This window comes from Pteropus medius, unplaced genomic scaffold (assembly GCF_902729225.1).
Source record: "Pteropus medius unplaced genomic scaffold, Ma_sr-lr_union100, whole genome shotgun sequence".
NCBI lineage: Eukaryota > Metazoa > Chordata > Mammalia > Chiroptera > Pteropodidae > Pteropus > Pteropus medius.
Genome location: NW_024344378.1, coordinates 21,295,648 through 21,319,706, shown reverse-complemented (window position 1 = coordinate 21,319,706; position 24,059 = coordinate 21,295,648). Strand labels below are relative to the sequence as shown.

At 43.4% G+C, this 24,059-nt stretch overlaps 1 protein-coding gene across 3 annotated transcripts in view; it reads left to right on the top strand.

The window, feature by feature from the left end:
* CNNM1 (cyclin and CBS domain divalent metal cation transport mediator 1) overlaps positions 1-24,059 on the top strand; it is a 52,026-nt gene that overhangs the window by 20,861 nt on the left and 7,106 nt on the right. For 2 of the 3 annotated variants that reach the window (XM_039871545.1, XM_039871544.1), the window contains exons 2-7: positions 2,031-2,174; positions 5,088-5,228; positions 7,210-7,379; positions 9,068-9,167; positions 9,571-9,618; positions 20,701-20,864. In XM_039871545.1, coding sequence (XP_039727479.1) covers positions 2,031-2,174; positions 5,088-5,228; positions 7,210-7,379; positions 9,068-9,167; positions 9,571-9,618; positions 20,701-20,864 — 767 coding nt within the window. Of the gene's footprint in view, positions 1-2,030; positions 2,175-5,087; positions 5,229-7,209; positions 7,380-9,067; positions 9,168-9,570; positions 9,619-13,363; positions 20,488-20,700; positions 20,865-24,059 lie in introns of those variants that run through there. The other variant, XM_039871546.1, reaches the window with a different exon arrangement.

Sequence of the window (24,059 nt, the reverse complement as noted above, 5' to 3'; positions counted from 1 at the left end):
CAGGGCAGTGGAATGATCTGATCAGTTGAAAAGTAAGCTGAAGGACAAGTTGAAGGTGGAAAAGAAATTAGAGCCTACTCTTGCCATCTTTCCAATTAAAAATCCCAATACATAGTTTTATTGTGATTTGAGGTATTTGATACAGAAGCTCATGTATTTCCATTTTAATGGTTAATTTTGCCTCCAGCAAACTGACTATTCTTCTTATTTGATATATTTTTCTAGCAATGACCAAGCAAAAGCTTATAAAAAGTAACTCTGATAAAGCATGAACTTCCTTTTCTTTTTTTTTTTGCAAGAACAACATCTGAGTCAGTACCCTAGGTTTTTCCTTAAATGTCTCTTAGATAAGGAAAAGAACCACCCAGATTTTTATTTTAGAAACAGGACCAGGAAATGTATTTATCAGCAGATGAAAATAAACCAAGGTGAAGAAGCAGGACTGTTGGGTAAGACTTGGTCCCTAAGTTAGAACTGTACCCAATTATCTGGGTTTGCGATCCTGCTCTGCCACTTATGAGTGGCTGTGTAACTTTGGGTATGCTACTTAACCATTCTGTGCTTCAGTTCTTTCATCTGTAAAATGGAGATAAAAATAGTACTTGCCTCAAGGGTTGTTAAGAGGATTAAATGAATCAATAACCATTAGAGCTCAATAAATGTTAACTGTTATTATTCAGTTGTTGGACAGTGAAAATTAACTGACTGTCTATGACACATTACAGTTTACAAAGCACTTTCACATATCCACTAGGTCATTTGAGCTCCACAGTCACCTTATGGGTGCCATTTTATTATGCTCACAGATTCTATGCGTCAGGCATTTGGACAAGGTACAGCGAGAATTGCTTATCTCTGCCTCTCAGTGTCTGTGCCAGCACTGGAGATGACTTTTATGGGTTTGGAGGACTTTTGAGAGTGCGCTGAATCAGCTGAGATTGTAGATCCACTGTCAAGATGGCTTCTTTGCTAACCTGTCTAGTGCTTTGGTAGGATGGCTGAAAGGCCAGGCTTAGCTGACACAGTCACCTAAGAATCTACATGTGGCCTTTCCACCATAGTGACCTCAGGGTAGTGGTCGGACTTCTTAGAGTACTTCTGTAGCAGAAACCACATGCCTTTCATGATCTAGCTTCAGCAGTCTCATGCAGACACTTTCCTGTTCTCCATTGTTTGAAGCAGTCACAAGCCTGCCCAGACTCAAGGGAAGAGGATAGAGACCACACCTTTCGATGAGAGGTGTATCAAAGAATTGGAGAGCATGTTTTAAAAATCAACAAGTGGTATTATTCCCTAATTCTAGATGAGAAGCTTGAGAATCAGTAGAGGTTAAAGGATTTGACGAGGGCCTATTGCATAGATAGTGAGGGGGTAGGAGATGAGAGATGTTTGAAGGAGGATAAGGCTACTACCTAATTTTTCTAACTCCAAATTCTTGTTCTTTCAATTAGACTATTCATTCTCCTTCAGCTTAGATATAGGGTTGACCTCTGAACAGCACAGGTTTGAATTGCACAGGTCCACTTACATGTGGGTTTTTTTTCAATGAGTACTGTCAACCCTTCATGTCCATTGGTTTTGCATCTGTGGATTCAACCTACCATGGCTCAAAAACTGTATTTTCGCATTCCCAGTACTGTTTTCGACCCACAGATGGTTGGGTCTGCAGATGTGAAGGGTTGACTGTAGAGTCAAAAGTGTGGATTTTCAATTACGTGAGGGTTGGTGCCCCTAACCCCCACATTGTTCAAGGGTCAACTGTAATTGCTAATATGTAAAGGTTAAAAGGAAAAAATTTTAACTGGCCTTGTGTATATTAGGTAACTTTTCTAAAAAAGGAAACAGATGTAAAAATATAAAGAAACTTTATATTTTTATATGAGCTTGTACACAAACCTCATATTTTAAAGAGATCCTAGGATAAGTTCAGTCCTGAGATTAGTGAGAAAGCAACTTTGTATAATTTTATCACAAGGAAAGATCTCCGAAAATGCCCCAGATGCTTAACTGTGACTTTATTTGTTCTCTAGGAAAATCTCACCTGGCCATTGTCCAGCGGGTGAATAATGAGGGAGAAGGCGACCCCTTCTATGAGGTGATGGGCATTGTCACACTGGAGGACATCATAGAAGAGATCATCAAGTCAGAGATCCTAGACGAAACTGACCTCTACAGTAAGTGCACGGTCTTGGCCATTGTCTAAGGTCATCTTATTTTCCTCTGAGACTCTCAGAGCTGGCTTAGTTTGATATACAGTGTGAAAAGGTGTCAGGACAAGCCCCCTTCATTGCCGCAAGTCAATCCTCTAATGCCAGGTGCTGGCATGGCAAGATACCCTGGCTGGAATAACCAACCCCAAGTCCCCGAGAACATGCTAGCTAAATGTTTATCAGGAGGGAATCTTCAGGAACCAAGACTATGGAAAGGAGACCTCCTGGCCTTTAGATGAAGAAGGAACTATAGGAAACGAAGTGCACCTCAGAGGACCACTCTGCCCTGGTTTCTGTTCCCTGTGTTGTTCTTGTTTTGTCTCTTTGTCCATCTGGATGCAGACCCCAACACTCCCCGGGGTTCCATTCAACAACCTACTCACATCAAAACATTTGCAATGGAGACCGTCATGAGATTGCTCACCGCAACCTAAGCCAAACCTTAAATGTCCCTTCTTAGACACTGCTCTTCTCCCTTAGGCTTTTCAGCCGTACCACTTAGTTTCCCTTTCTCTTCCTTCCTCAGCCCAAGCTCCTGTCCCTGCTTCTGCCTCTGCTCCCCACTCTGCTCCCCCATTTCTGGTCTTCTCACTCTCCTTTCTCCTCCCCCTTGGGAACAATATGGACTCTTCTATGCAGAAAGTGACTGCTTTCGGTCACTGAGTCTTATCAAAGCTTTGCTTGCAAACCTTACAAAGACATGCTTTGTCTCCGGGATGAGAATGTTAACCTAATCCATAGGCGTCCTGAGGCCAGGGACTGTTTCCTCCAAATTTTACCTCATGGAACAGCAAAACCTTCTCCTCCCCTCAGAGAACCCATTCCAGACCCCTGTTCTTAGTTTGCTAGAAACAGCCAAAAACTAGCTCCTGGTAGAAAAAGCTTTGACACTGTAAGGCAGTGAGCAGTGAAGAAAGAGTGACTTCTTTTTGAACTAGGAAGAGATCAAACCTAAAAGGTGGGCCGGACCTTGACAGAATGTTCCAGAAGTGTCAGAGTATCTGGTACTGCTGTGATGCCCGAGTCAGGCCTGTGTTCTTCAAGTAAGAGTTGACCTTTTCCTCCCTCATTTCCTTCTCCCTTCTCCATCTCTGCCTATCACTCTTGATTTAGAATTCCCAAGTGTCTCAATAGATATATTGGTGAAGACATTCGCACTAAAGTGCCAGTGGCTGATAGTAGTGATAAATAATCTAAATGAGTAAGCTCCTCTTAGGGCATTTGTTTTCACAAGCTTAATGCTCCAAATACTAGCTATTAAAATAAAAGGAATGAAGAAGGAGATCAGATGAATGATTCTCCATGATGAAAAGTTAAGCGGCATTTTGATGGAGGAGGAGGGAGACGGATATTTAAGCAAACATGTCATGCAAATCAGACGGCTGCTCATTAGCAAGAGCAAAAGAACTGGTCCAATGCAGATATTTGCTGCTCTCTTGCTGAGCAATTGATCTACTTTCTCAAGGAAAGGGGTAGAGTTTTCCCACTCTTGTAAACAAGCTTCTGGCATGATTCCTTCAGAGCTGCGAGAAGGCCGGGGAGCCTGGAATACTATGTTGCTTCTCACTTGACCTTGACCCACAGGAAAGCTGGGTCTGGATCTCACTATGGTTGCAACCTGAGCAAAAGGAGTGTGAAAGCAGGGCCCAGAGTCCAAGGCAGGCCAGCGAGAGCAGCCAGTGGAAGGGCACTTTCTCCCTTCTGGCAGGAAACCCAAACGGTGTGGCTGAGGCAAGCTCCGAGAGGAGAGGGATTGTCCAAGGCAGCCACATCCTGGGCCCTGGGCCCCTGGCCCAGGGGTTCGTTCCCTCTAATCCACTGTGTCTACTCAGTCTGCACTGAAAATTCCCCACAGCCCTGTTTGTCTAGGTCAAATTTGGAGAAAACCCAAACCCCTTTTCCTGCTCTCCTTAGCACAGATGAAATTGGCTGGAAGTTTCCAAGTTTCACTCAAAACTAAGGGAAAGCAAAAGAGACATGTCCAAAGCAAAAACTCCTCTTCTCCCTTCAAAAAAAAAATATGTTTAAGACAAGCTTTAAAAAAAAGAAAGGAGAAAAATATTAAATTGGAAAAAGCAAATTTTATCAATCAATAATCAGGCTCTCTGGAGTTCCTCCAGGTCCTACCGAAGGCCTCTGCCCAAAGAACCCATCTTTGCAGGTTATAGGGGTGTTTCCAGTTCTTCTCCTTTCTTCTTTCCTTTATTTCTCCCAATTCTGTCCCCATAAAGGGGCCAGAGTTGAAGCAGGAGACTTGTGAGTGGAAAGAGGCAGTGACCACCCACTTCCTTGGGCAGCATGCCTTGGGTACTGCTCAGAGTGTGGTTTAAATCAGTGGCAAGAGACCAGGTGAGTCTAGTGCTGGGGACAGGAGAGAGACAGAGACAGCAACCTCCTGGGACTCCCAAACCCCTTGATGCCGAGATTCACGTCTCTGATGTTTGAATGCCTTTTTGTAAGCACTTCACAGATAGCTTCTGGTTGGAGTCTCATAATAACTGCAGGAGATGAGTAGAAGAGTTATTATTAATTATTAACCTCGTATAGATTAAAACAAACAAATGTTCTGATGCTTAGAGAGGTTACACAGCTCAGAAGTACAGAAGCCAGCCCCAGAATCCTGACCCTGGGGGTTCCATGCCAGCCTTTCCTGTTTTCCACTATGTACCTCTTAAGTGTACATAGCACTGAGAAGATTATAGCATCTTCTACCTTCCAACCCTTATCAACATCCTTCTACCCCTGGAGAGAGGTATTGTAATGTCACCTACAGTTGACACTTTGCAGAAATTCATGTCGTCCCAAAGGAAGTCTGGGATAACCTCCAAAACCCCACAGTGATTCTGAGATCATGCAATCTGTCCCTGTGATCTGCAGCCGACAATCGGAAAAAGCAGAGGGTCCCACACCGGGAGAGAAAGCGCCATGACTTCTCCTTGTTTAAGCTTTCTGACTCAGAGATGAGGGTGAAGATTTCTCCACAGCTTCTGCTGGCCACACACCGCTTCATGGCCACAGGTATGACTCTACCCATCTGTGTCTTCACCCCAGGCAGGTAAAGCAGAATCTGGAGGGTGGAACCCAGGCACTAATCTTTTTTATTACCTTGCAACCTAATTCCAACGTGCAGCTGGGACTGAGATCCACTGATCCAGCAGAGAAAGTTACATTAGGTAGGGTGACAGGTTGTCACATACTGTCATTTCTAGCCCCAGGCCTAATCTTCTAGGCAGGAAGTAAATACAACGCAACTCAGCTTTCTCTCTTCTATTCAAGAAAAGAGCTAAAGAAACCACTGCTGCACTTTTCCCTTCCTCCACTCACTTCTTGGAGGGATATTGAGACCAACCTCCATCTTGTTGGAGTTGGGGTGCCCCAGAGGGTTTGTGGCAGAGGGGAAGATGTTTTCCTACCCAGCAACAAGCCCCTGGGGTCCAAGACCCTCCAGGGCCCTTATAGGGCTATGAGATATGAGTTCTTTATATACAGAAGTGGATTATGAATTTTGAGATCTGTAGAAGAAAAAAAAAATAAGAGACCCAAAGAGAAACTTGTCCTTCTTGTGAAGAAGGTAAACTTCATCTTTGACCTCTGGCCTCATCTATGCCTAGTTAATGTGCTGACCTAGAATGATCACACCCATTACTAAGTTCAATGTTTAATTTATTCAACATATATTTATTGAGTACGTAATGCATGCTAGTACTGTTCTAGGTGCTAAAAAGTAGAAAATTTTAAATTGGAGTTCTTTAGGGGGGTATTGTTTTATTAACTATATAAATATCTAACCAATGTACTGTATACTTGAAACTAATAAAACAAAAAATAATAATAATTACTAATAAAAAATAAAAAATAAATTGGAGTTCTTTAAAGTAGAGTTGTCAACATTTTATCTAGTTCTGAATACAGATTTCTTTTAATTACTGGCTGTCTGATTTCCTAGAGCAAAGCAGCTATATCTGCTAATGTAATATAATATACAATAATACACGTAAATGTGATGCAAGGGTGCTTCACATTGTTGAGAACATATCACTTAAATAACTACCCGTTTCTATTAACTTGAAATTTCATTTCATTCAATAGATATGTCATACAAATAGGTCAGATTAAATTCTCTGTATTTCATTTGATTATAGCATCAAAGCCTTTGTTGTTTACATGGCTTGCTTATCCATCCCCAACTATTTTTTCGAAACCACTTTATTAAAGTATGATTGACATATAAATGTAGTACATACTTAATGTATACAACTTGATGAGTTTGGAGATGAGTGTACACCCATGAAACCATCACCACAATCTGTGCCAAAACATATCCATCACCTCCAGAAATTTCCTCCCACCCTCTTTATTTATTACTATTTTTGTATGTTAATGTAAGGTCTATTCTCTTAGCAAATTTTAAAGTATACAATACAGTAGTAACTATAGGCACTACACTGTGCCATAGATCTCTAGGACTTACTCATCTGTCATAACTGAAAATTTGTACCTTTTGACCAACAGCCCCTCTTTTTCCCCTCCCACTAGCCCGGACGACTAGCATTCTACTCGGCTTCTGTGAATTTGACTGTTTTAGATTCATCATATAAGTGATATCATGCACTATTTGTCCTCCAGTGCCTGGCTTATTTCACTTAGCATAATGTTCTCTAGGTTCATCCATGTTGTCGCAAATGGCAAGATTGCCTTCTTTTTTAAGTCCATACACAACTTTAAATAAAATCAAGGAGAAAATTAATAACAAAACTGGCATGTCCAAAATGGTGACCTGTGTTTCCCGAGGTGCCAGTGCAAGGACACACATCTCCATAGGGCACAGGCCTATCTCCTGGGTTTAAGAACCCCCAACCAAGGGAGTCGCAGGAATCCTGCCAGCCTGGTGCCTGGAGCTCAAATGGAGGGGACTCTAGACACATGCCCTGATTGCCGTGGCGTGCCCACCCTGACTCCTCCCAGCTGCCAATTCCTCCTGCCTCATATTGTTCCCTAGAAGTGGAGCCCTTTAAGTCTCTGTACCTTTCGGAGAAGATCCTGCTCCGGCTCCTGAAACATCCCCACGTGATCCAGGAGCTGAAGTTTGATGAGAAGAACAAGAAAGCCCCAGAACACTACCTCTACCAGCGCAACCGCCCTGTGGACTATTTTGTGCTGCTTCTCCAGGTGAGTGGGAAAATCAGAGACCTCCAAGGGCAAGACGAGGGCATCCCTAGGCTGGAGGGAAGTAGCCATGCCTCCCCAGTGCCAAATTCCAAGACTTAGCTGGCTGCCTTGAGAACAAGGCCAGGTGGAGTGGGCATTTGTCCATGACCCAAAGAAGGAGCCAGATATGACTGGCTGGTGTCCTGGGAGTAGTGGGGTCTTGATGGCATTTAATCTGACCACTCAGCTATGTTTGTGATGAGGCGCAGCAGGTACCTCTCCAGCAGTGGCGTTCTGCTGCTGGACTTCCAAAATTGCTGCTGTACAGAATCCCTAAAACCTTGTTTCTGCTTGGCCATGCCCAGAAATGCAACTGTCCAGTGCCTCCAAAACTTCAGATACCTCTCATTTAAATCCCTGCTCATTGTTGATCGCAAATCTCAACATCTCTGACTTCCACCCACTGGTCCTTGCTCTGCTCTCTTGAGGTGCACAGGACATATCCACCTTGCCTGCAACATCTCAGCCTTTGCAGTCTCTTGACACTTCTCCTCCTTAAAAAGACCCAGAAGGAAATGAATGACTGAGTGAAAGATGCACAGCATTTCCCCAAAACTCATATATATAAGTGTGATCACCTTCTGCCCTAATTGCCTGGATAGGCCCATAAATAGGTGTCCAGCATGGTTCCAGCACTGGATACTGCTGGCACCCTGGCCTGGCTCCACCCAATGCTGCTCGTCACTATTCTCCGTCTCTTCCCAGCAAAATCTTCTGAACCCTGAATATAGTGATCATCTTAAAATCGTAGTTAAGCTCACATTAATTTAGATATGGCTTCCCTTTGTTCCAATCCACCTGTTCTGTCTGCCTCGCACCCATCTTTCCAAATAGCCCCAATAAAGTGACCTCCCTTCTCCAAAAACAGAGTCTCATTGTTCACATTGGGGATCAAAAAGGGTCCTATCATAGTGTTTAAATAACATCACGAACCTATGCAATCTACTGTCTTATTCTTAATGTAAATTTAACTTTTCAAGTCAAAGTTGGAGGGAGTGAAATGTAGTGGCGAGAGTGTAGTTTCAGAAATTAGAAAGATCTAGTTTTAAAATTCTAATAACGCCACTTCCCAACTGACCTTGACTGAGTTTTTTAACTTCTCTGAGCCTCAAAATTGATTCATCTGTGAACTGGCGATGAAAGTAATATGGGCCTTGTAGGGTTGTGGGACCCAATGAATGAGAATCCAGGCTGTGCATATAACAAAATGTTAGGCCCATGGGTGCACACTATATGCCACACGTTAACTATCATCATTAGTGGTGATAAACAAGCTCACACAGAATAAGATTTTATCTCAACCAGACTTACAGATGGTTTAATCTCCGACTAAACCAGCGAGGCAGTTTACAGGGCCCTGGGCTAGCTGGGGCCTGGACCTTCATCATGGAAGGACCATTATAGTATGCGAGGAAAGCTTGCTTATTTATGACTGGGTGCTGCTTTATGATCTAAGCAATTAATTTACTGCCAAGGGCTACTGAAGTTGGAGGTGCTATTTCTGAAACATAAGTCTGGACAGAATTCACATTCCCCTGTGATAAGAACTTAGGTCCACTTGTTATCCAGACAGAGTACTTAGGGCTGTAGTCAATAATGGAAATGGAAATGCGAGTACACACCCTTAGTACACGTCTTTCTTTCTCCAGGGGAAAGTGGAGGTGGAGGTGGGTAAGGAAGGCCTTCGCTTCGAGAATGGAGCCTTCACCTACTATGGTGTCCCAGCTATCATGACCACTGCTTGCTCAGGTATTCCAGTTCCCAAGCCATAGCTTATTGGGGAAGCAATGGGACATTTAAAAAAAAAAAGCACCTGGGTTCAAGTCTTGACTCCTGTTAGTGACCCTGGACAAGCCATTTAACTTCCTGGGCTCTAGTGTCCTCCTCTGTAAAGTGGGTATAAGATTCATTTTTCATTCAGAGTTTGTTTGTGAAAGTATGTGGTAGACAGTAATGTTATCAAAGGTTAGGGATGCATAGTGCTATATTTTAATACGAAAAGACAAGTTTATTTTGCTTTTTGTGCTACCATTTGATTGCCTGGTTTTTGCAGGGTTCATTGGTTCTGGGGGTGGGGTGGAAGAGGGAGCATTCCATAAGAAGGTATGCTTTCTGAATTGCCTCTGAAACACACTGCATCTTCTGTCCTTAGATAACGACATGCGGAAGGTGGGAAGTCTAGCTGGATCCTCTGTCTTTCGTATGTATCTCTCAAACCCCTCTCCTCGTCCTCCCCAACATAGTCCTGCCTCAGCCCACTCTGGGGACCTGGACCAAGCACTCTGAGCCTGGGCTGGGGCTAACACAAATGCTGGCAGCCTCTCTGTAATGCTCTGCCAGGAACATTGCTTCCTGCCAGGTACCCACTGACCACCGGGGGGCTTCGTTTCTGTGTGTCTGGAATGTTTGCTGCTTCTCTGCTCATGTGCAAGTGATGAATGGTGGGGAGGGAGGTTGTGAGTGGAGGCACCATTTATTATCACCTGCCAGGGAAGGCAGGTGATTTGTGTGCTCTGCTGGAGGTTCAGTCTTTCCTTCTTGCTATGATAATTCATCCACTAGTCTTTACTTGAAAACCTAATATGCTGTTATTGCGTCTGCAGGGTTAGTCAGAAGTGACTGCAAGATCTTGGGATATAAGTCCCAGGCTGGTGCAATATGTTGCTTACCTGCTTTTCTTTCCACGTTCGCCACATCTCAGCTGGTGGAGAGGTGTCTGCCAGCTGGCTGTGCATGCTCATGGTGGGGGCTACTGGCTGGTTTGCTATGCCCCTTCTGTGCTCCTTCTTGCTGTTTCCTGTTCAGAATTATTGCATTTGTGTTTAGAATGCATGACATTTATTGTGATGTGTGATCCAGAAAGAATTATTTCCCTAGGTTTTTGTTGTTGTTGTTTTCTTCATTTGTTTGTTTGTTTTTGACTCACTGGTCTGAATTTTGCATTGCTTTTAGCTGTTGGTGTTTACAGTGGCTATTTTAATGCTAAATGAGGTGTTTTCTCTTATTATAAAAAAGATTTTACATCGCACTTTGTATTGGATTTCTAAGAGGGTCCCAAAGCTTGATATCACAGTCCTTGGCACATGAGAAGTAGGTACTGTTTTAACATAGAGAAACTAAAGAATTGACTTGCTCCAAATCACCCAGCAAGTTAGTGACTTACCTAGATGCATTCCGGGGTCCTGACTAGTTCTCACAGCACAATGAAATACGGATTTGAGATCTGTCATGTTCCAGAATGCAATTTCTGTGTGGGAATATTGAAACAATATACACTGTAATTTCACATCCTAGCCCAGAGAGCTGAAATGATATTGGAGTAGCTGCCCAAACCTAAGGGGGGTAGCCCAATGTGAGTTGAAGAAGCTCTGTAAAATTTTTAAAAACTGTGGTAAATTAATATACTATATAAACCAAAAAAATCTCAAGTAAGTTTGCCAGAGGAAGCATCAGTACTCAGAGGAACTCTGCATGGGAGAGTGATGGACTGTGGGACCAGGTTGATCTTGGTTCTCTAAAGATTTCCATCCATCACATTGCTCAAGGTCGAGTCCCTTTGGGGTAGAGTCACTAAATCCTACTTAGACATGTTGGCCCTGTTCTGGCTCTTCCAGAGGACCAAGAGAGGTGGGAACCCTAGAGGAAAAGAGCTTTATTAGGTCCCCCAGCCCACCTCATTTAGATGACCTTCTTTTTTGAAAAAAAATTTTTAAGTAGTAGGAAGATGTTATCTGGCTTTTTCCTTTCCTTCCTTTCTTCCTCTAGTTCTATCAGAATCCTTCCATTTTATCAGTGATACAAGAATCAACTTGCAACACTGATCCCTCCTTCAAAACTGGTTAACTAAAAGGGAGCATTAAACTCTTTCCATCCCCACGCTCCTGAACATCATTAGCAATCTTCAGGAGGAAAAAAACAATTGAATTAGTCTGTAGGGGTACAGAGACATTTTTCATCCTCCCTCCCCCAACCCTCCCCACGTAGTGGAGTAAAGTGCGAAATAAATACAAAGACTGTGACACCCTCCAGTTGTTCCTGGGGGACTTTCAGCCCAGGGTTTAGCCACCTAGCATCTTTCCCTAGCCAAGAACCTCGGCCTGTAAGTCGAAAGAGAACTTAGGGCTGAACCACAAGGCAATGAACTCTTGCAGGGTCTCAGTCTAGCAAACTGCCTCTGTCCTTGATGCCAGCCTTTAGCTCTATCAGCCTTTGAGGGTGATAAATGGGATGACGAGTTTGCCAGAACACTGGCCCTGTGACCAATGCCTTAGAGTTGAACTTGAGGGTACAAGTAAATCACTTTGGCTTTTCTGTGCAGAGCAAAGGGAACACAGCTAGCATTGTCTCCTTCATTTTGGTTCTGATTACCAAGGAACCCAGGAGGACCATGGTAAGCCTGTCACTCTGGTGGAACTGGGCCCAAGCCTAGGTAGCCAGAACAGAAGCCCCCAGGACTACGCAGGCGGGAAAAGAAAAGTTTCCTGTTTGCTTGTCAGGGTATACATTTAATTTGCAGCCCAGAAGTACTAGGATTCTTCTTGAGACTAAGGGGTTTCTTATTTCAGTGTGCCTCACAACTTTAGGGGCCCATTCAAGTATTCTTTGATATCTCATGTCATGGTAAATGTTTATGAGGTAGGTATACAGCTCTTCCCCACACATACACACACACTCCCCTGTGTGTATGGACATCGTCAGTAATCATCTGGTGCAGCATATAAGACTGCAGAAGCTGATTATTTCAGTGGGATGTCACCTGTAAACTAATTTCATTTAGTTCCTTGGAAGGGACTCGGAATGATCAGATAAGAGCGAAGAAGACAGATTTCCAAGCAGAAACACTGCTTGATCATGGTCAAAATGGGAGAAAGATTAGAGTATTGCTACACACTCCACCCTACCCCTGGCCCCGAGTGATAGCCAATGCCATTTCGGACAGACCCTGTGGGGAAAGAAAGAAAAGGAAAAGAGGACAGGAAGAGAGATGCTGTGGAGCACGCGTACTTGCTAAAAAGTGACGGAGTTAATTCATCAGGTTGATTCACATTAGGATACTGGATATGCTGCCCTTCCTGCATCTCAAGCCTTGAGCAATGAACACACGGGTCCTCCCCACACTGTGACCACAGAGGAAGCTCCTAGGCATCCCGGGCAGGATGCAGCTTCCTCGAGGATGCCCCTAGCAGGAACCCGCACTTTACTTTCAGCAGATTCATGTGGCAGCTGGGAGAGCCTGGTGGGAATGCAGTGCTGGGCTCCCAGCAGATTTGCTGGTTCAGAGGGAATGTCGCATATACGTGCTTCCCACTGGAGCACTGCCTGTCCTGACATTGGCAGGTCTGATTCCCTCAAAAATTATTCTTAACTTTTTTAGACCTTCAGAAAACTCTGTTTGCTTTTTCTTTTTCTGGAGAGCGACTTTGTAAGAAGGTGCAATTTCCATGTTTTCAGAGGCAAGATTCCCTTTTGCAGAGAAATGTAATGCCGTGAAGATCCAGGAACAAACTGTCTCACCCATGCTCTTTGTCTCTCTCCTTTTTTGTTTATCTTTCCCTTCGCAATTCACAAATCCTTGGCTCTTGATTCTTTAGTGCCCGTCTCTGTGTCTCGTACCTTCACCTTCAGCAGAGGGGACTCTCTGGCAGGCTCCCCAGGTAAACATGCATGGGTGTCTTGGGTCTCCATAGATCCATGGTGTTTGCAAGAAGGCTTTGGTCTCTGTCACTGTCCCACATAAGATTAGTCTCCCCCAGGAGACATTCTGTTGCCTAAGTCATAGCACATTGCACAGATAGCATTCATTTGCACATACAGCCTAAGCATTGCTGGTTCAGTGGTTTCCCTTATGAATTTAGTTTCCAGGGATATATCTAAATGTATGTATATGGAGACATAATGGAATGAGAGATGGTGTGACTTCTTCCCCCTTGTTTGTCTGACTGCAGAATGGAAGGGTGAGGAGTGCAACAGGAGCAAAATACGAAGAAACAATGGAATATTATGCTTTACTCCTATTTTTATTCCACTTTTCCTTCTATGTGGTTTCTGCCTTTAGCAAACCACTAACCCATCTTCATCATCTTCCTAACAAAGTAACCATGTGGTGACCATATTCTTTCTGGCTCTGTTCACATAGAGAATGCACTATGTAAAATTTCAAAACAACCTTTCATTAGGTTTAACCTTTCTTGTTAATTAAATCCAAGTTACTGGTTTCTTTTTAATTGAGTAAAGCAGCTCCTCATAAAGCTATACAGTAATTCAAGGATTGAGTAGAATGTAATAAATCTGAACAATTGATTAAGTGTTTGTATTGTTTTCATCTCTAGAGATTGCTCTCTCAGGCTCAGGGAACAGATAATGACCAAACCAAGAATTGAATTGTTAAATTGTTCTGAAGTTAGAACACAGTCCAATTTCCTACACCTTCTCCATCTGTCTCCCTCATCTCGAAGCCACAGAAATGATTCTGAGGCCTCACCTTCATCTTCGTCATCGAGAATCCAATGTTTTTCTATCTGTAGTGTAGACCCTCAGCATTCAAAAAAGCTCTGCCCGGAGACTTTAAACCCCCAAGTCTGCAACTTTAGAAGTATGTATTCTGACTTTTACTTTCTCCCAAATCATATTTTCCATAAAAAACCATCTGGTTCCCATGTTTATCTGTATAAGACAAGTTAATCACATACTCAGATTCCACTAAAGTTTTCTCTCTCACTCAATAGTGATTTTCCACCAAGAAATTAAATTTTTTTTTCACTTCATGAGGGCCCATGCTTTCAAGATGACCACAGGACATTACAGTCAATGTGAGACACCAAGCTGTTGCCCTCACCAGCTCACTGGTCTATTCCTGCATGCCAGCAGAATTAGAAATTACCGCATCATGGACCTTCAAGACCCTTTACATGTGGGGATGTGGGGAATCTTGGTGAATGAAGAATGCGCTATGAGTTTCAGCAGAAAGGGAAAATGCATATTTTTAAAAGATTTTCAACCAAAAAGATCAAAGCATTTTTTGAAAATGATGAAAGCAGGGGTGTATTTTCCTTTTTAATTAACCCTCAGTTAACCAGGCAACCTAGTTATAACTTTCCAGTTAAGGTTAATTCTAGTTCATCAGTTTTTATTATGAAAAACTTCATGGTAATCCAGTGTCAGGCAGAGATTAAGGGGACTCATTCCTGCTGCGCAGCCCCCTGGGAGGTACTGAGACCTCCCATCCACCTGGCTGCTGCCATGTGCTCTTCAGAGCTCTTCTAACCATCCTCCCATTGTCCATGACTGTCGGTGTTCAACCCAACAGGAAACAGGTGAGTAACAAAGAAGTGAGATTTAACACTGCAGAGTGGAGCAGTGACAGGCACAGCAGGAGAAAATGAGAGGTGAGGATGAGTTTCTTCTCCTCCTGCTCTTCCTTGCCTACCTTCTTTTGTCTGGTCTCTATCTATAGTCAACCGCCAAGACTTCCCAGTGGTTGGGTAACATCCCCAGGACCTATATTATGGTATTTCCACTGTCACTTTTGCTTCTGTTCCATATCACCAGAAGAAGAAGCTTTAGTCATAGGAGTTTGTAGAAAGCAGTTCTGGATACCTTCTGGCTCCATACTTGTTTTGTGATCCAGGGGATATACATTAATTGATGTATATTATGCCTTATGCCCATCTTACACAGAGAGGAATAGAAATCCTGGAAATTAGTAGGGCTTTTAAGTTTAAAAAGAACCCTGTCATTTTATTTGATCCCCACAACCACCTTAGGAGATGGGCAGGAATTATTGTTGGGAAACAGCAGGTAAGGAAACAGGCTCTGAGAAATTACTGGGTCAGTGTCATAGTTATAGGAAGAAGGTAAAAGGATGAGGACTAGAATCCAAGACTCTTGGGTCCTGCTCTCCTATAGCCTGGGACCTTGCTGCCCCTCTGAACATAGGCGTTTTGTGCCCTCTAGAGGGCTGTGACTTGTTTGCATTTTAAAAGCCACAAAAGTGGATCGAGGCCAAATATTGCCACCATTATCCTTCTATTTGAGCCTCAGTTTGAAATAAGGAGAGCAGAGTGGTCTGTGGATTACCTCCAGGGTGTGGTATAATTAGCCAGCTTTGCGGGTGCTGCCATTTCAAAGTGAAACTTCTCATCGACCCACTGAGACGACACAGCCCCTGCAGTTATCATTCCTTCTCCTCAGGTTCATTCTTTCTTTCTTCTCCCAGCAGTGGAGATGATTTCACGATCCTTCTGAATCCACAAAAGCACAGAGACAGGAGAGAGGTCAGGAGCAAGGGTTCCTTTTCAGTGCTCAATTGTCCATCTGTAACGTGCTTTGAGATCGCTGGGGATAGAGTTTTCTCCTAGAATATACGAGGAGTCCCTAAAAATAATCTTTTTACTTTGTGAAATGTGGTAAGTGGAAATATTCCTTTGGGTTGGCTCTCGCGTAGTACACATTTGGGAACCATTAAAGCTCCATGTAACGTGAGCGAGTTCATCTGGGCTCCTAACTTGGGCTGATTTGCAGAGTTCACATTGTAGCTTTGACAGAGAGCTTTTGACATTTGGTTGTCTGATGTTGAATATTACCCCAGGATGATGCATTTTAATAATCCTAGTTTGTACTCTTATAAGCCTGTGTATTTAAATTCCCCCATGCAGTTTGGAGAGCACAGATGGCCCATGGCAGTGACCATGACCAAAGTGGGCTCTTCCCCCTTGTCCCTCACTGATGCTCCAAAAGACATAAGCAGGCAGCTGCTGAACTCTACTTTCCCCTCAGATCCGCAGACTGAACAAGAGAGTGGGAATTCTTCTGTCTCATGGCTCCTTATCCCTGGATAGAGTTGCAAACACTGTATGGATGCCTGTACCACGAGCGAAGCAAGAGCCCCAGAGCTGCGTATAGGTTTTTATGGCCCAGGCCTATCAGTGCAGAGTGACAGGAGAGTCCATCCAGCACCAACTGCAGTGTAAAATCATCTTACACCTCCTTTCCCACCCCACCCCCAAGTTTACCCGTGTTTTCTCCACCCAACCTAAGTGATGCCAATTTGCCATCTAGAACAGCTCTCTCTTGAAGACTGACCAGGCAAAGCCTGCAGGAATGAGATCTGCCAGACTTCTCCGCAGCACTTGGAGGTCTAGGGTAGAAATCCCTGCCTGCCCCCGCAACCAGTCTCTCCACAGCCAACTTGAGGGTATGATAAGCAAGAGTCTGCAGGGGATATGTTGGCTGCTTGGCCTCCCTCCTGGTGAAGGGTTCTGTGGTCAGTTTTAGGCATCCCTGTTTGGTCTGTCCCCTCTTAGACCTCTTTGCACGACTAGAATTTCCCTCTTCACTTCACTCCCCCAAGATGTGCCTCTGTGCTCTTAGGAAATGCCAAGAGGAATTATACAACTTGAACTAGTTTGCCATGCTGCCTAGACATTCGTCTGTTACTGATTTCTTCTCTTTTTTTTTATTAAAAGCATTACCATTTCCCTTGCTCAGAAACCTCTGCGTGTATGTGCGCAATTACCAAAATGCCGAGTCATCAGCATCCCACCTATTGAGGAATGTCAGGCTCTGGGACAGGAAAACATCGATCTTGCACAGCACTCCGATGAGCTGGGACTTTCTTTGTCATGAAATGAGGGTTCTTTTTCCTTTTAAAATTACTTTTATAGACACAACCTTTGTAAGACAGTTGTATCTTTAGGTTTTGGGAATCCTTTGGGATTTTATGAATAAACCTTCAATAGCACTGTTTTTACTTTAAAAAAAAAAAATTAGGTTTCTCCTCCCAGCACAACAGCGATGTCACTTGTGTTTGACATGCAAGTCCCTGTGAGTGGCAGCAGGGTGACATACTTGTGTTGGGTTCCAGTGAGGATGAGAGCTTTGGGGGGAACAAGGAGGTAGCTGTTGCCTCTGTTTTCAACAGGGAATAGAAGTGATTCCGGCAGAACCTTCTATGAGTGGAAGTTGTTTAGTAGATAAGAGAGAACTGTGTTTCCCTGTCATTCTCCTTGAACGTATCCTGAATTGTGACGAGAATGTGGAACAACAGATGTGAGATGTGTGAAGCACATGTCCTACCAGGAAGAGGGAGGATTATCAAGGAGCAGTGGTCATTTCTCGGGGTCACTGAAGCCACAAGGCCCTGCTTTTATTCTCTCCTCTTGTTCAAACTAAATTGAGAACAAGACCCACTAGCTCAAGGTATGGTTTTCCAGACTCCACTCATGTCAAAAAAGCCACTATCCCTCAGGACCTCTGCCCTACTTTTCCACAACAACTGGCCTAGCGGAAGCACTGTTGACTTACTTAGCCAGCCACTACCTTAGAAGAGCCACAGATCTAGCCAAGTCAGAACTCATTAGTCTGTTTTCAAGGGACTGGGACCAGAAATGAAATGCATATATTTCTGCCTAATACTACTGACATTTATAATCACCTTGGTGCTTCGCTCTATTCTCTGTGCTAGGTACTGTGTGTCGAAAGTACAAACATGTAATTAAAATTTGTGAAAAGCGCTTTGAAGGAATGAACAGAGGGCAGAAATAGAGGAAAAGGCGAATCTTCTTGAGGTGGCCAGACCAGGTCTTCAGAGAAAGTGGCATTTCAGAGAGATCTATGACTAAGAACTGAAAGTGGTCCGAAGAGCGGGTGAGGGTAGGAGGGTAGGGTAACAGTGGAAGGAGGAGCAGGGGAAATGGCATCTTCTGAGGTGGGGGATGCTTGCATGATTGAGAATCCCCAGTTGAAGATCTACTCTGCAGCCAGTGGAGCAGAGCACAGCAAGCAAGGGAGGGGAAGAGAGCCCTAAGATGAGATCAGACAAAAGAGCAGAAGTCAGGTCATAGGGGTGTAGGGGTCACAGCAAGAAGTGTGGATTTTATTCAGATTCAATAGGAAGCTGATTTGTGTGTTTAAAATGTGCTTCTGGCAGCTGAGGTGAGAACCGATTATAAGATTGTAAGTAGAGAGACCAGAGTGTGGGCAGGTAAGAGTGATAACTCAGAGTGGAGACAGGGATAGAGGCAAATGGGCTTATTATGTCAAGGGTGGAGATAAGAGGACTTGATGTGGGCTGATAGAGTGGCAAGAGTCAAGGTGACTCCCAGGTTTCTGGTTTAAATAATAGGATAAATGATGAATGACATTGACTGAGAAGTAGACAACTGGAAGTGGAATCCTTAATTTTATAATCCTATCCAGGCAGTGATTATTATGGTTCTAATGAGAAAATAATTCAACCTATTGTTATTTTAATCTCTCTGATACACAATTTGCCAGACAGCAATAATAACTTGGCAGTTGAACAAATCTTCAACCCTCTAGGACTCACTCCAAACAGATGCTAATCAAATATTTTGATTGATGGCAACATTATCTCAAAAGACAGAATTTAATTCCCAGGGTTCTACTCAGAAAGAACAAGGAACAGAATCTCTGAAGAATCAGTCTCTTCATTGGAGCCATTGAACTAAGTCTGTGAGAAGCTGACTATAGCCCCTCATTCTCCTTCTTAGGAAGAAATGCAAAGAGCTGCCAGTTGGGAAGCAGAGGACTGGGAGGGGTTCTGTAGTCTCACATGGGGTTATTATTCCAAGGTTGAGATAAAGCTAGGGTCACCTTCGGAACCTCTCTTCTATTGGTACTGGGGAGCATAGGTCACACAGTCCATTTTGAAACCAAATGACATGGTCTTAATTGAACTTTCCCTAGAAGTGGTTCTTGAAAATGGAAAAAGAGCCTGACTGAACATTTAGGAGGCCTTATTCCCTCACCACCACCCTTAGACCTAGAGGGAGCCCTGCACTAGTCCCACACTTTAGAGGACCCCCTTTTGGCCTTCATCAGTCTCTCTGTGGGGTGAAGAGTTCTCATGGCCAAAAGGATGTGCCCACCCAGAACCTGGGTTCTTCCTTCTAGACCACATTTCAGATACTGAAATCTCAGAATTATTCCCCATTCAAACAGCCTTGGGAAAGGGGGCCAGGACTGGTTCTCCCCATACAGCACTGTTTTCTGGCACAAAACTTTAAGGAGTTGGACCTGGCTTTCTTGGCTGTTATGAAGGTATATTTGTCAAGGACAAGGATATAACATATCTCAATGGTTTATTAATGTAATTTAACTGTACCCATATAGTCCATGGGCCACCACTTGTCCCAGACCCAACCAATGTTGGGGCAGACCTTAGTTATCCCACCACCAATGTGTCATTGCAGGGCTGTGACAGATGGTTTTGAGGGCAAATCTTGAACTTTCCAAAATAATATTGATGCATGGAGTTTATATAAAGTAAGTCACCCTGGTAGAGGGCCTCATGATCTGGGGTAGCTAACCATTCTTGCTACGTGGGCTTCATCTGCACTGTTGATGTAAAAATATCCAGACCTGTAGAGAATTTTTATGAGAGTTTATTTGAGTTTATTTGCGCCAAACTGACAGTGTGCTGGGGAGCAAGCTCTCACAATGCTCTGGAGAATGACAGTTTTGCAGTTTCTTTTATATATTTGGAATTAAGGAGAGAATATGAGGAAGATTACATGAAGTTGGGAGAAAGTAAGGTAAAGGATAGTTAACACAATTGTGTGCTCCCTCGAGGGTGGTTATGCTTCAGAGAGGTCTCAAAAAGAGAATTACTCTAGCATTTCAAAGCTGTGTTAACCTAGATGCACTAGAACAATGGACAGGGCTTGCTTAAGGCAAAGATGAACCTTTTTATAGGCCGGGGGTGTGACTACCCACTATGACCTGCCCAGTTAGGAATTTATGATCGGATCATCCTGAGGTTACTTTTGGTCAGATATATTACACAGACCCTTTTCATCCACAGCACTTAACCCCAAAACCAGAACCAAATAAGGCAATGACAACCTCTGCCCAGCTCCTCCCTGGCAGAGGAGCAGAAAGAGCCTGAGTGGAATGGAGCCATGAGTTTCTGCCTTAGGTGTTTGCTCCTCTTAGAAATAAACATCAGTGGAGCATCTGGGCATTTTCCTGGGCTCTGTAGGAGGTTTGAGGGCCCAGTTCCACCATCCAGTGTTACCATTACCTTCAAGTCCTATGGGATAATAATAAAACAATCATATATATATATATATGTATATATATATCCTCTCTCTCTATATATATATATCTCTCTCCTCTCTCCCCATGCTCATCCTCCTCCTCTCTCTACTCCCCATCTCTCTCTAAACCATCTCCCTTTCCCTCTCCTTTCCATTCCCCTCTCCCTTCTCCCCACCTGCCCCTCCTTGCCTTTTCTCCCTCCCCTCCACCTCACCATCTGCAGTAAACCGCTCCCCTTCTCGCTGCAGCGGGCTGAACCGCTCCGAGTCTCCCAACCGTGAGCGCAGCGACTTTGGGGGGAGCAACACTCAGCTGTGCAGCAGCAGCAACAACCTCTACACTCCTGACTATTCGGTCCACATCCTCAGCGACGTGCAGTTTGTGAAGGTAACTCCCCCAGGTGGACCATCCCCTGGATCCTGCTGGCAGAGTGGGCTGGGAAAGCAGGACAGGATGTGTTTCCCATTCCCCCATGTTCCGAGATTCCAAGATAATATAATGATGAGGTTAAATCTCAGAAAACCATAGCCCATGATTCTCCTCCCTATTGCTTCCAGCCTTAAAGCCCTCTTATTGCAGACCTTCCTCGGAAGTGGAGGTAGGAAAAAAATGAGAGAAGAGAAATTCTACTATGCTAACTCGTATTGGGGAAAGATATTAAAGCCATGATTAATAGTAGTTAATAAGTTTTGAAAGTACCAAAGAATTCTTATGCCTTTTTTTTTTTTGAAATGTGTTCTGTAAATATCATTATTAAACTAAGAATATTTGGCCAATGTCTCATAGTCCTGACTTGTGTAACTGTGACCAAGACGCCCCATCACCATCTGGTGGCAGAATCCCTAAATTGCAAGATGGTGTTTTGAGGGATGAATGTCATAAAATGATAGGAGACATCACGCTGGTTAAAGATGAACTTCTGGACACATTGGCTGCTAAGTCAAAATATCCAAAAGGTCACTCTTACCTTCTATTAGTTTTAAGATAAACAGGTCTGTTTCCTATGTAAGTTAGAGGGTCCTTGAGTTCTTAACCAGCCAAAGTATAAGATAGTTCGACCTCAAACTACGGCTCAGAAATGGTTCTGTCATGAAGAGAGAATAAAAACAGATTGTCTTTTGAACAGTGGTGTGATTCCCTCCACGAACCGATCAATAACCGTATATTGAGTGTTAGCAATGGTTCCAGGCACCATGAACTATACTAAAGGAATATAAAACACATACTCTGCCTGATGAGTAGATTAAAATCGAGTTAAGGAGAAGAAACATATGTTAAATGACAGTGACCAATGCAGAGTGGTTTTGTAATGTAATTGATTACAAAATTGTGTGGCACTTATTTTAAGCACCATATTGCCTGGAGAATGTGCTGGACCTTTCAGATTTAGGAAAGAATAAGAGGGAAATTTAGGTGATGCCATGAGGGGGACACCAATAAACAGGAGTTTGGAAGGTAAATAAACAGGATGCATTCGAGGAACTGAAGAGAGAAGCTGAACTGGACCAGTGGTTCTGCACTGCCAAGCAGTGGGGACACCCATAGCTGTGAAGCCCAGATTATCAAAACTGGGCAGAGAAGTTTAGGTTGATCTACTAGACTTTCACTATCCAATACCGTAGCCAGTATCCACAAGTGGCTTTTGAGCATATGAAATGTGGCTCATTCAAATTGATGTACTGTAAATGTTAAATATATATATTGGGTTCTGAAGACTTAGTACAAAAAAAGAATGTAAAATTTCTCATTAATAATTTTATTATGATTTTGTGTAGAAGTGACCTTTGGGATACGTTGGGTTAACATATGAAATATATGATTGACGTTAATTTTGTTCATTCGTTTTTTTCTTACTTTTAATGCGACTACTAGAGAATTTTAGATTACCTATGTGACTCACATTATATTTCTGTCGGACGGTACTGTGCTAGATAGAAGTTCTCACAGGTTGTTGAACAAGAAGAGGGAAATGACAAACAGTGATGCTTGAACCTAGAGATGCAGCTAGGGAGAGGTTGCTTCCCAGAATACATTTTTCAGAGTGGTGCTTTGTCATCAATTTCTTTTAAGGTGACATTGACATGGCATTAGTTTATGATTGTTTTTTAATTTTAAAAGAGGAAGCACTGTGAAAGCAAGGCTATGAGGCAACAGAGAAGGTAGACAATGAGAAGTGCCTTTCCTTTCACACGACAATGCAGATCCTCCCCAGTCTCTGCCCTGACCTCTGTACCTGGGCCAACCACCCCCACACCCACCACACACACACACACACACACACACACACACACACATGACACACACTGCCATGCTTCCTCCCACTTAGGTTAAATCTTGGCTGTAGCTGTCTGAGTCTTCTCTTTAATACCATTGACAAGTGGTTATTTGACTTCCAATGACAGGGAACTCAGTACCTTACCAGAAAAGAATACATTTGTTTGGTATTATTACCAGAAGTAATATTTTATTCCCAGCTCAACCCTGCCTCCATAACAGTGCTTACGGGGAGGGTTAGAGTTCCTGGACCCTGGATTCCAGGTTACTAGAGGGGCATATCACTGTTTCTTGAGAGCAAAGAGAGTGAGTGGCACAGTCATTGCAGGTACAACCTGGACAGAACATTTCCTGAAATAAATTAGTTAAATAAAACAGAACACTTTTCAACACTCACAAGAGGCTTCTACCTTGGGGTCCACAGCCAAGGTAGCAATTGATAGGAGCCCTAAGCCCACAAATCCATTTCAAAGTCAAACCAGGACACACCCTCTTCTTCCTCCCTTCCCCTCTCTTTTCTTCGTTCACTCTCTCTTTTTTCCTCCATCTTCTTTTCTCGTTCTTATCAGAGTCTCCTTTTTGCTCCTGCTTTCTCTTCTGCTTTATTTTCTTGGTTAAGGGTTTACTTTCCAAAGACCTAGACTTGCCTGCCTAGCATCTTCAGACACATTTACTGTGGGGGCAGAGGGGACAGTGCTCCTCCCCCCAGCCACCCCCCAACCCAACTTCATGGAGAGATTAGACATAATGAGGTGCTAAGTATGACCCCCTTCTTCAAAATGTACACCTATTATAACGTTCAACTGTGAGAGATGGATGTGGACATGTTTTAAACCATCATTCCTAGCAGTTGTATAACATATTCACTCATGTTATCTCATTATCACTGGGCCTTTTTAAGAGGCTCAGAGGGGTTAATGATTTGGCCGAGGTTGCCCAGCTTGAAAGTGGCAAAATTGGAACTTGAACCTTTGTCTTGAGTGGGCAGTTTGTGTTTCACACCATATTTTCTAGGCAAAAGGTCATTTGGCCTTCTTTGACTAGACAAGCAGCCAAATCTAAACTAGTTAAAAGAACCCAGAGTAATATCTGGTGCTTTGTTGGGACTTACCATGTCACTTAGGAAATTTTCCTGTCCTTTAAGCCAGGAGATCCTGCAAGACTCCAAAGAAAATGTCACCTTCAGAAAACTTGCGGGCACGTTAGAAAATTGGGTTTTGATGATGACTTTGGTTCAGGCCCTGCACCAGCTTCTTGTCAGTCATCTGTATGCCTATGTACCCCCAAACTACAAAGTATTTATTGGGG